At 34.5% G+C, this 13,027-nt stretch overlaps 2 protein-coding genes across 21 annotated transcripts in view; one reads left to right on the forward strand and one right to left on the reverse strand.

The window, feature by feature from the left end:
• The window catches only part of LOC131525559 (ribonuclease inhibitor-like), a 214,923-nt gene that overhangs the window by 120,110 nt on the left and 81,786 nt on the right, over positions 1-13,027 (reverse strand). The window lies entirely within an intron of this gene.
• LOC131525557 (NLR family CARD domain-containing protein 3-like) overlaps positions 1-13,027 on the forward strand; it is a 185,625-nt gene that overhangs the window by 71,799 nt on the left and 100,799 nt on the right. For 10 of the 20 annotated variants that reach the window (XR_009267247.1, XM_058753331.1, XM_058753337.1 and 7 more), the window contains one exon: positions 5,388-5,561. The exons of 7 other annotated variants lie outside the window; for them this stretch is intronic. Coding sequence is in view for 12 of the 13 variants with exons in the window: in XM_058753331.1 (XP_058609314.1) it covers positions 5,388-5,561 (174 nt within the window). In the remaining variant the exon portion in view is untranslated. Of the gene's footprint in view, positions 1-5,387; positions 5,562-7,832; positions 8,007-9,321; positions 11,020-13,027 lie in introns of those variants that run through there. 3 more of the 20 variants (XM_058753345.1, XM_058753339.1, XM_058753348.1) reach the window with 3 other exon arrangements.

A 13,027-nucleotide genomic window follows, 5' to 3' on the forward strand; every position in this document is an offset into this window, starting at 1 on the left:
ATTTGTTTGATAACAGCATAAAAGTCTTATTATTCTAATTGACTGATTAAATGTAACAATTTGACTCAAAAGATGCACACTTTTAGAAAAAAATGGATTTATTAAAGGTAAAATTGCCTATTAAAGGAAAAAATCAATTTAAAATTATGAGAAGATTAATTTCTATCACTGATGTGAACTGACCACACAGAATATGAAGAATAGCAAAAACTGCAGCTGTCCACCGCGGTAGTCAGATATCAGCACAATAACAAACTTGGCAAAATATCATCTGATTATCGTTATCGAAAAAATCCCCTCAAATATTGAGATATGATTTTTTTTTCAATATCGCACCCCTAAGTGTAGCACAGTTCTTCAGTGGTGATGTTAACTCTCAGTCTTCAAAGAATCTTAAATCCTTCTAAAACATCTGCAGATTGGTTTGGTCGCGTGTGACAAAAATGTGATCGAGGTGCCAGCAGAAGTGCACATTAACATTGCTAGACCCCTTTTCTCGTGTACATCACATTTTTTATAATTTGAGCGAACAGTGCGACTTAAAGGCAACATTGACTGCAAAGATGTGGAAAGAACCTCTAACATAACAATGCAAAAATGTACATTTCCTAAAAGAATATATATATGAAAGTATTTAAGTGTTTTAAAGAATATTGTAGGATATATGGCTTCATGTACATTCACTTCACTATTTCAGAAGTATATGAGACTTAAGTTTTTTTTTTTTATAGTTTTGTTTTGTAAATTATGAATGAAATATTTTTAATATGCTGCATACATATTATACAAGTACATATAAGCTGGTAAAAAATAAATAAATAAAACTTGTAATGCATAAGTATTTGTCTATTACCGAGTAAAACAAAACTTTTTTAAATAAAATAAAAAAGTATTTGTATAGTAATATTAATTAACCTATGAACATTGCAAGAGAAAATAAAATTTCATGAATTTCAGATCCTTTATGTAGTATTTCTATAATAAATGTGTACAGATGGTCAGTGAATTAAACAGAAATAAATATTATGTTTTTGTATTTAATATACAACAATTATGTTACTTGAGATTATATTCTTAAAATTTTATTAAGATATTATATGACTATATGATTCACCACTACTACTATCAACTGTACTATATATTATAATTTTATATTTTATCTTTTATATAATACATGATTAATTATTTTAGAATTTATAGTATCTTTTTTTTTTTTTTTTAACATAATAAATACATGAAAGCTGTCAAGGCTTTAGACTGGATCTGTTAATCATGCACTCTAAAAAGGCTGGGTTAGAAAATAACCCAAACTTAACCCAGCCGCTGGGTAACTATGGGACAGAACACGCGCTGGGTTGTTTATTTAACCCAACCAGTGGGTCAGGTTAACTGTGTTGCTGGGTTAAACATTACCCAAACACTGGGTTATTTGTTGTCTCATTGCCTTGCTATGTTTATATTTACCAATATTACTAATAATAATAATAATAAATAACAATCACAAGGAAATGTAAAATTATTATTTTTCTGTAATACAATTACACAACACACAAAATGCCCTCAAATACTTCACACATGAAGACTCGCGTCCATCAATATGATATACTGCATGCTGGAGAAATTCCCAGGAAAGAAGATGTTAGTGTAGCTAACATCAAGCACAAACAAAGGACTTGAAAAAGATAAACGGCCTCAAGCAACAAGTCGGTTTCAACGGCATGCCCCGAAACAATGGCGAAGGTGTGGGATGTCGCTGTCTCGTCACCAAGGCACAAAATGTACAGGAATGCATCACCATGTTGGTCCCCACCTGTTAATTACACGACACTTAGTCTTGCAACATAACTTACATTTTTACAAGTTGTAACATTTAAGTTGACTTAAATAAATAACGTTTAAGCAAATATATTATATATATATATATATATATATATATATATATATATATATGTGCAAAAGTTTTAGGCCACTAGTATTTTAGCCAGCTAAATAAAAAAATGGTTTTAAGTCAGTTATTTCTATCTTTTGCTGTAATGTGTCTGTAGGAAATATCAGTTTACATTTCCAAACATTCATTTTGCAATTAATTGTAATAATCCAGTGACATTTTTGTTTGATCTGATCTGATCATCCAGTCTGTCTGGAATGACATGAAGAAACAGAATAAACTGAGACAGACTAAATCCAAACTGTGGCAACATCTCCAAAATGCTTGAAGAAACCTCCTGCAAAGCTCCTGAGAAACTCTGCTCAAGTGCACTGAGGGCAAAAGCTGCTTTAAATTTAAAGGATGATCACACAAAATGTTGATTTAATTTAGTTAATAGAAGTTAATTGATAAAGAAAATCTATTTATGACATTATTTTACATTTTACAGCATTTTTTCACAAGTGTCTAAAACTTTTAACAGTACTGTAGGTTTGCAGGTAGGTTCTTGAAGCGTCTTGGAGATGTTGCCACAGTTCTTCTGGATTTAGTTTGTCTCAGTTTCTTCATGTCATTCCAGACAGACTCGATGATGATGATCAGATCTGATCTGTGTGGAGCACTGGCTGTTGTCAGACATTCACTGGATTTTTACAATTAATGACAAAATGAATGTTTGGAAATGTAAACTGATATTTCCTACTGACACACTACAGCAAAAGATAGAAATAACTGACTTAAAACCATTTTTAACTGTTGAAAATACTAGTGGCCTAAAACTTTTGCACAATAGGGTACAACGGGGCTAAAGGCGCCCCGGGGTAAAAGGCACCTTTGATATTATTTTCATCTAAACCACTAGATGGCACAAAAACGTGGCGTAGCACTTTGCAAAACATTCAACATGCACGATTTTATTTGTCTGATCTTTGACGCGATCGCGCGCAGCAGTGCAAAGTTGATTCTGTGCTTACTTGATCTTATATTTTATGTTTTTTAAAATGTTGTAGATTTAAGTAGCAAATGAGAATCGCTAAAAATAATGCATATATTTTGAGACAAAGGCCTTCTTTATGATTTTCAGTTTTGCTTAAGATAATTAAAGCAACAGTTTTTAAATAAAGAAAGAATATGTAAAAGTATGTATTTGGGGTAAAAAGCGCCCTTGTTGTTGGGGCTAAAGGCGCAGTAATTAACATGATAATTAAAAGTTGGCTGACTTTTCCATTTGTTCACGTGACATGGTTAGATTCAGATGGTAAATATCATATATTATGTTGTTATAAATAGCATATATATTATGTATGTGTCCATATTAAAGATAATCACAATGTTTAAAATTAAACCATCATATTTAAAAACATGATATTTATCATAAAATAAAATATAATTTGTTGTTAGCCTACTACTGTAAATATATTTTCAATTATTATTGTTGCTCCATTAATGTTCAATACAACGTATGTATTTTTTCGGCAATTATACATTTTAATTGCGCAGCGCAGTGAATACCGCATTTTTTCTTAAGGTGGGCCTTTAGCCCCGTTGTACCCTACTGTGTACAGAGTAGAAAAAGTAAAAGAAACTTACAGGTTTTACGTCAAATGAATGACTTCCAGGATTCTGGTTGTGGGTCTGAAGACCTTTCCTCCGTTCTTGTATATTGATTGGGGAAGCAGAGCGGCCAAGACTTTGAAAGCACTCTCCCTTTTAGCATCTAAACCATAAGAATAATACAGTGCAAGCTGTGAAACTGATCTCACAATCAAAGATGTTAGTGATGTTCTGGCAGAGGTGCTGCTGCTGTGTACACTCACAGAAAACAATGTGCTCAAATTTTAAAGATGTAGGGCAGCTCCTGTAATATCGCCTTGACTATCGACATCAGCTCTCAGCGATATCTCTGACTATCGTCAATACACTATACTATCGTCTATCTGCACAACCCCACTAACAACGAAACCATAAAATCTAAATTATTTCTTACCATGCCAAGTTTTTCTAGAAGCCTGGGGAACTCCAAGATTTCTGGGATGCTTGTAGACCCATTGCTGCGAATCCACCATTTCTCTAATTTTTTTGAGAGGCAAAACAAAATGAAAATGAAATGAAAAACTGGGTTAAAAGCTAGCAAAAACATACAGTATGCCAGCCTGGAAATCCAGTGATCTGCCTATTATTCATCAATCTCAAATACAAATAGTTATTTCTAACAGTAACATATAAAGAACACATTACATGCCCAGCGTCCCAATGTGCATACTATCCACCCTATCTGCCCTAAATAGTATTGAAAATTACTACTATCACATAGAATTTAGGATGGATAGTAAGTTATGCACATTGGGACGCAGGCATAGCCTCTCTAACTTACTGTTAACCTGGATAAACTTGTGTTCTGATTTAAGCAACAAAAGCATTCACTAAAACAGAGGAAAAAGGACCTCAAACACCATGAGAGATTAAGTCTAACTTTAGACAACATTTTAAGTAAAATATTTAAGAATATTACATACCATTTAAGAATAATATTACATACCTGCAATATTGTGGTTTAACGTTAAGGGTAGCTAATGCAGCTGACGTTACCTGAGGAAAAAAAGAGCGCGAAAATAAGTTATTGTTGGATTCGGCACGTCACAGACATTTATTTGGGAAAAAACAAAAGACCTTAAAAGATCAATTTTAGTACGAAAAGATCTAATTATGACAAAACATTACAGAGCCACACAGAAACGTTACACAGACAGTAAGTTAACTGAACTTACCCCTGTATTTCTGACCTAACGATAGTTCATACCTTTTCCATGAGGCGTTAAAATATAAAACTTTGCACATGCGCACGCTCGCACACACACACACACATATATACATATAACTAATATATAGCCTATATTTATAACTTTTATATAACGATAAAGAGATTGCTGAGGCCTTTTTTTATCAACAAAAAATGTATGCGGCTACTTCATTCACAGAATAACGCTAACGTTAACCCGCACAGCGACAGATCAAATACCACATTAACCGCGAAATCAGTGTGCTCTCACCACAGCTTATAAAGAGAGGTAAATAATCATATTATCATATTAATTTACCTTATAATCCTGCTTGCTGCGTGTGGCTTGACCATCTGACGACGAGACGAGTGAAGAACCCAGAAAATTCGATGAAGAGGAAAAATAAACAAACCGGTTGGGTCAAAATAACCCAACCCATGTGTTCAGTGCTGAAAGAACCTCTTGCAGTCAATATACCCAGCACTAACAACCCAACTATGTGTTTACAGTACCGCAAACAACCCAGAATTATGACCCAGCACAATTAACCCAACAATGTGTTTACAGAAATAACCCAGCACTTTTAAGAGTGTGTGGTTTCTCTCTGATTGTGAAGTTGCTGCTTCTCTGAGCTGTAGATCCTGAACTGAGAGACTGAAGAGTGTGATTGTTCTCTACAGGTTGATGGATTGTGGCGTCACAGATGAAGGTTGTGCTGCTCTGGCTTCAGCTCTGAGATCAAACCCCTCACACCTGAGAGAACTGTATCTGTCATTTAATAAACTAGGAGCGTCAGCAGTGAATCTGCTCTCTGATGGACTGAAGGATCCTTGCTGTAAACTGGAAACACTGGGGTAAGATTATATAAATCTGTCAGCATCCTCCTAAATTTTGCTCCTTTGTTGAGTATGAACTAAATGAAAAACAAAACTGTCATAAAGAAAGTGTCCTGTCAGTTAATTGAAAATTATGTTGTTTTAATCTTCATTTACATTATTTCCAAAGTTTTTGACACAATTTTAAAATACTTACAATTTTATAGGTTGAGGGGATGATCTAAAAACAGCTGCTTTATCATACAGATGTGTGTTTATGATTTGGAGTATTTACAAAAGAATTAAACAGTTCTGACATTTTCTATAATATTGAAACGAACCCCTCGAACCACACGTAGAAGCAGGTCTGAACTGTTAGATCTCGCTGTGTTTGGCTGAGCAGTCATTGAGTAGCTCGTCAGTGTATTAGATTTCTCCGTTACATTAAATAAATAAGTTTATTCCATTACATAAAGGAAATAAGTTCCTCGGCAAGGAAGAGGAAGTGAGTCAGGATAATATAGTGTCCGTGATTGGCTGCAGGTGTTAGCATGATCAGAGTGAGGGGGATTATGGGAAATGCTGTCCAGGGTGTGGTGCAGGTTTGTGTAGAGAAAGTGTCCCGGTGGTGACGGATGGCATCTGACGGTGAATGTACAGAAGTGCACGGAGCAGATCTGTGACATATTGAATGGTTATACTCTGTTGTTTGTTGGTGAACAGGCAAACAAAAAAAATATAAAGAAAGACTGTATTTTTCTTCAATTTTGAAATATTGAGAAGTATTATAATAAGAGCTGCATACTTCTTACTGTAGTCTTTGTCTTGAGTTGTAACAGTCGTTTTTTAATTAAATAGTAATTAAACATCCTCGTTTAATTAAATATCCTTAATAGTAGGGCTGGACAATAATTCAATATCAATATGTATCACAATATTTTTTTTTTCAATAACGTGATATGATTTTTGAACACATTTCCGGTATTTCGATATACATTACCAGTGTTTCTCATGTATACATTGATTTATTTGTGGCGTTTGACTTCTTGAATAAACATGAACACTGCACGTTTCAAAATCAAAACGTGGCATAGGTGTTTTATATAAATGCATCTCTGAAGGGAACCGGTCGACTGTCTTCAGAATAGTTTTGATGGCGTTTTCATTTTATCTGATAAAGTAGCGTTCATGAGCGGAACTGCTTTGATTACAGCTATTACCGGGAAGCCGCTAGTTCTACCCTGGTTCTGCTGCTCTCAAAGTGCCTCCTGCTGGCAGAGAATCAGATTGCATTTTCAATAATAAGCCCGTCTCCAGCAACATGTTTTTGTTGTTGCTCAATTTTTTTGTTTTCTGCAGCAACTCGGAGTCAGTATTTATTTATTTTTTAATTTTTTTTTGAGGGGGAAGGAAAGTATATAAATTAATACTTTTATTTAGCAAGGATGCTTTAAATTGATCAAAAGTGATGATAAAAACATTTGTTACAAAACATTTCTGAACTTTCTATTCATCAAAGAAACCTGAACAAATTATACTCTGCTGTTTTCAACATAATAAATGTTTTTGTTTTTTTGAGCAGCAAGAATATTAGAATGATTTCTGAAGGATCATGTGACTGGAGTAATGATGCTAAAAATTCAGCTCTGAAATCACAGGAATAACTTGCATTTTAACTTGCATGTGTGATTTGACATTATAGAGTATTTTGCAAAAACCATTCAAAACACCCCGACAGAGCGCACGCATACATTACGTGAAGTCTAGTGAGTGCACATTTAGAGTGCGTTCTTTCACTGCGTGATTCAGTCTAATGAGCTGCATTTAGAATGATCACAAATTAAAGATAAGGGGGCAGAAAATGTATATTTATACCACTTCATAGTTAATCATAGTTACTTCACAGTTTCAGTTGATTGAATCTGAGGCACGTCACAATTCAGTGCATCTGACTAACAATAAGACTCCACATCATCTGTCAGCACCTAAATCCTGGTTTATACTCATTATGCTTTACAAAGAGACAATTTTTCTTGTGCATATGGTGTTTTCCCAGTAAAATGATCGACTGCACTGTATATTATACTTTTATAGTTTGTTGTTTATATAATATATTATTAATTATTTTAGCATTCATAATATTTTTATTTTTATTTATTTTTTGTCTTTAACATAAGAAATACATGAAAGTTGCCAAGGCTTTAGACTGGATCTGTTCATCATGTGGTTTCTCTCTGATTGTGAAGTTGCTGCTTCTCTGAGCTGTAGATCCTGAACTGAGAGACTGAAGAGTGTGATTGTTCTCTACAGGTTGAATTATTGTGGAGTCACAGATGAAGGTTGTGCTGCTCTGGCTTCAGCTCTGAGATCAAACCCCTCACACCTGAGAGAACTGTATCTGTCTGGAAATAAACTAAGAGACTCAGATGTGAAGCTGCTCTCTGATCTGAAGGATGATCCACATTATAAACTGGAGACACTTGAGTGAGTAGTGATGATTAAACATTTTGAATTTTTAAATTAAAAGTTAATATAGTTTCTTCTTCTTGGGTTACTTTCTTGGTAATTGTGTCTAACATGTTTAAAAAGAGTTTGATTCAGTTTGTAGTTTAGTATTTTGATGTTTCTTTTTTTATTTCAAAATTATACAGTATTTCTGTAGTGAAAAATAAATACACTTGTATATGAAATACATTTATTTCATGCTAAGTATACAACAAATACATTTACATATTTATTCACTTAATAAAAGCACCCTGCAGTTGTACTTTTAGGACACTAAACTGGTAAACTTACAGTCTGCTAAATTGGAACAACTCATTTTAAACACGATGCACTTTAATTGTGCAGAAATAGTGCTGAAGTCCAGCTAAAGACATACTGAAGTATAGTTGATTGTGTTAAAGTGGAACTATTGTAAGTATACTTTAGGTACGCTTTAAATATCTTGCTTTTAAAGACCAAAATTATAAAAACAAACTTCATACAATGCTCATAAATAGTGACACTAAAAACACAATGTAGGCTTAATATTAAGAAATGCACATTGTGCACAAGTAGTACTCCAAATAACGTTTAATTATAATTTTTATATCAGTAAGCCTCAAGCGATATGTCAGTAAATATGTTAATATATTTGAACTATACTTAGTATGAAATAAATGTATTATAAATTACTTTTTTAGGTTTGCTTTTATCATTGACTACGTTTACATAAACCCTCATGATGTGATTAAACTTTACCTCATGTAAACAATACTACAATTAAATTGATGTGAAGCTCGTATAATCGTAGTAAAATATGCAGCATATGCAAAACAGATAACAAGCAGACATGTAAACACATTAATCACATTATTACCGCTCTGAACAAAGTGAGGATGTGCTCACACATAGACTGATATGACGTGTGTTGTTCACATGAATGAACTCCATGACATTATTATTATTATTGGTGCACATATAAATATAGTCATTGTTTTTTTAATATCTGAAATTATGAAATTAAATCTTTTGAGAGAATGTAAATTTTATTAGAAAGATGGTAAATATTTATCAATTACTTTAATTGTCATAAAACTGTGACAGAAAGAGAACAAAATTATGGATAAGGGTCAAGGGTCATCATTGATGGTTGTTTGGATGCAAAATCTGAATCTGAATGGTTAAAAAGAGCTTTAAAAACCGTACGTCACAGGGTTAGTTTATGAATCTGACTAATAATGCAAATAGCTTGTTTTAGTTGTTCTAAAGTGGATAATGCAGTAATGTCACACTTTTGCTTGTGTTTTACTTTCAGCTTTTAGATGTTAGTCTGATCTTCTCTGATCAGCTGATGGTGAATAAAGAGCTGCTACAGACAGACGTCACATTCAACAGAATCAACACACAAACCCACAGCGATCATCACACACACGTGTGTTTGTGCAGCCTTCCAGAATGATGCAATTCATTATTTGATATCAGACGAGGAAAACTAGTTTTTTCCTCTGAAGTGACTTTTGTACTGGTAGCACATTTTACATAATAATATTGCCAGTTGTTTTTTGTGACAGTATGTGTATTTTCTGTTCAATTCTTATTACAGTAGAATTTAATGTAAAGAAAAATGTACATCAGGTTAAAATGTATAAAACATTAATACCTTAGTAAAGTATAAAAACAATCTGCAGTAAAGTTCATTGATTTTGTACAGTTTTTATCATCTTTATTCTAAATTAAGCAAAAGCTTATAGACGTCTAACGAGATCTCCAGATCAGAATATTTCATAGTCGTCTCCGATATTTACCCTCAAAACATGTTCTGCTTCCACTGATTCTGCTGAAACACATTTGAATCTAAAGCAGCGTTTAATATCAAACTGCTGTCTCCTGCAGGTCATTTCTGGATTGCTGTAATCTGATCCTATATGGAAGTGCTGCTGTAGTTGTTTGTCTCCAGTGACATTCATTTCTGTAGTTTTGAGGCGAGCCGTTCTGTCTCTGAACACACGAGATGAAGAATGAGACGAGATAAACATTCAAAAGAAGAAGAGACTCTTTATTGACACACATCATGATAGACAGGCACAGATGTTTATGGTCAATAATACTGTGTATGATATATTTGTTTAATAAGACAATTATACACTAGTTTTAAATTTACTTTCAAATATGTGAGTTGTTTTTGCCCATGAAAAGTTGCCTGATATTATGCTCTCTCTCTAGATTTATCTTGGGTCTCTCCTTTATCTAAAAGTCTGGGATTGTATAACCTCAGGTGAAAAAACTCGAGTATGATTGCTTAGAAAGATATCAGCACACAACCTCAACAAGCCGTATATGATTTAAACAACAGTAAACAGTGATTTAAACTGTCTGAGCTTTTTCAGAATATTTGAACTTCCAGTTAAAGTAGACTTTAAAACACTTGTTAATATTTGATCAGATAGGTGGACAGGTCACTTTGTGATGTGTAGTTAAACTTCATGCTTTGGTTTGGTCCGTTTGGTTTATGGTGGAACCTTTTTCACAGTAAATGAAGTTTCAAATGTATATTCGGACGGAGCCTAATCATTCAGTTCTGTTGATCATCATCTAAAGCCTATATAAGCAGCAGTCATTGCACCGTCAATTCTCACAGCATCCCTCCACCTCCTCTTCTTCTCCTCTATTTCTGTTATTCTCTCTCTATGTAGTACCACAGCTCAAGCCGAGCCTCGGGTTCAAGTCTCCGATGAGGACGGCAAGCCAAGTTTTGTTTACTCTGTTATTTATTGCGAGTTAATGATTGTTCAGTTCTATATTTTCTAGGGCTGCCCTCGACTAAGAATTTTTCTGGTCGACTACTAGTTGTTCATTTTAAGCATTAGTCGACTAGTCACACGTTTATTAATAAACCATTTAAATCATTATAATGAGCCTTTAATTGCCTACACAGCCTAATAAGGCTTAAGCACACGCATAAAGCTTGCCACAGCGCACCGGCAGAAGTAATGATTATGAATGTGACAGAGAAAAACAGTAAGGCTGCATTAACATAATTTCATGTTAATGCATTATCTCCTCAGATGCACCTGTGTGCGTGTTTCATATGGATTACATAATCTGAGAATATTTGTTTTCCATTTGAATTGATTCATTTGAAAGTAGACGTTTCACTCTACAGGCTACAGTGTTTCGCAAGAGATCGAGACGGCAGAAAGTGCTTTAAGTTGCCTTTCATTATTTTACAAAAGTGCATTTTGTTGTTATTGTGAGTGCACACAAATAAACACAGAGTATTTACATATTTAAAAGATGTATTACTCTTATCTGTATGACCAAAAATGAGGGAGTATTTTAAGAGAAAGTGAGCGCACCATGTAAATGAAGCTACTGACACGGTCTGCTCCACTTTAACATCCACCTTTTGACAATATCTGTTTTCAGCTCCAGTCTCTGGATCACAGATGCTCTTCACATCCACCAATCAGGCTCAGAGCAGCTAAAATGACACGAGACAAAAGACTAAGCTGACCTGAGCAAGTTTTAGTCTCTCTTGTGATCTTTCTCCATATACATTGCTATATAGATGACATGTATTTTATCTGTTGTTCCAGCATGATGAGTCCACTGCTTCATCTTGTATTTCTGTCTGCCTTTCAGACGTCTCATCATGGATGAAGGAGCATCACCTCCAACCTTGTAAAGATGGAGCTTTTTTAATCTCTGCAAACCAGTCAGTTGAGCACAACATCAATATTCAGCTGGTGTCATTGCTAAAAACCACCAAGACAGCAAGAAACTTGGGGGTCATGTTTGATCGACTGAGATTTATAACTCACATTACAACGGCCTGGTTGTGCAGGTTCATGCTTTATAATATCAGAGAAATCAGACCCTTTCTATCAGAGTACGCTGCTCAGTCAAACACATAAGGATACAAGAGAATATTTTAGCAATAAACCAACTACGTCACCTTTATATATGCAGATGGAAACTGCAAATAAAAGTTGTTTTGATTTTTTCTTTTTAAAGTAAGGTAGGCATGCTTGTTTTTGTCCTCCATCTATTTTAACGCTCATTTGTTTTTTGTGTAAAAGTGCCCCCATGTGACTCCTGCTGCTCTGAGCTTCTCTGATGCTGATAGTGATGTTGTGATGTTTTCTCTTTCTGTAGATGATGTTTTGTCCAGGGACATTGACTAACACAGTCATACACAGTCTATTGTCTGTGGAAATCATCTCATCCTCTGCTCCTCCAGGGGCCCGTTTCGAGTATGTTAACCCTGAAATGAGGGAAACTCTGGGTTTTCCGTTTCAAAATGGGAGGTTTGTCAAACCCGAGAAAGCAGGGTAATTCAAGCCCGTTTCTGACAGAGAGGTAACCCAGCAAGCAATAGTCTCGGTTAACTATAGACCCGATATAGTCCTTGAATTTGGTTACATGTAGTTTTTTGGCATAATAGCTTGTGAGATGTATGATATATTCCATCATGTAAGCAAAGTCAACACCGTTTGTAAGGTGTTTGGTTTCATTTATTAGATATGTTATAGCCTGTACGTAGCCATGATTTAGCTCGTAGTCAGAGCGGCTATTTGTAGCACTTATAGTCAAAACTGACTCACTGTAGTTTTTTGCCAGGCAGGGCATGAGATGGTTAATATCCCATCATGTTCACAGTGTCAATAATATCTAAAAAGATATAAGTGTCATTTCATGATATGGTCTATATGTAGCCATGTTTTAGCTCTAAATTGGACAGGCTACATGTAGTCTGCAATCTGTGGTCTAATTTTAACGGCTTGGCTATAGCCCTACACCAGACCAGCGATGAGCATAGACAAAATAACCTTACAATTGTTTACATGTAATTTCGCCCAAGCAGCTTCTTATCAAATGCAAGTGCACTTCCACATATAAATATGTTTAATTTATATCTCTTTCCTTTTCCCTCCAGCTATTACCTTGTATCAACCATGAAATCGCATTTTATTTTTAAACAACAATGTATGGAAAAGTTAAGTCACCCTTATTTATATGGT

Source organism: Onychostoma macrolepis, chromosome 19, assembly GCF_012432095.1.
Source record: "Onychostoma macrolepis isolate SWU-2019 chromosome 19, ASM1243209v1, whole genome shotgun sequence".
In the NCBI taxonomy this organism is placed as follows: Eukaryota; Metazoa; Chordata; class Actinopteri; order Cypriniformes; family Cyprinidae; genus Onychostoma; species Onychostoma macrolepis.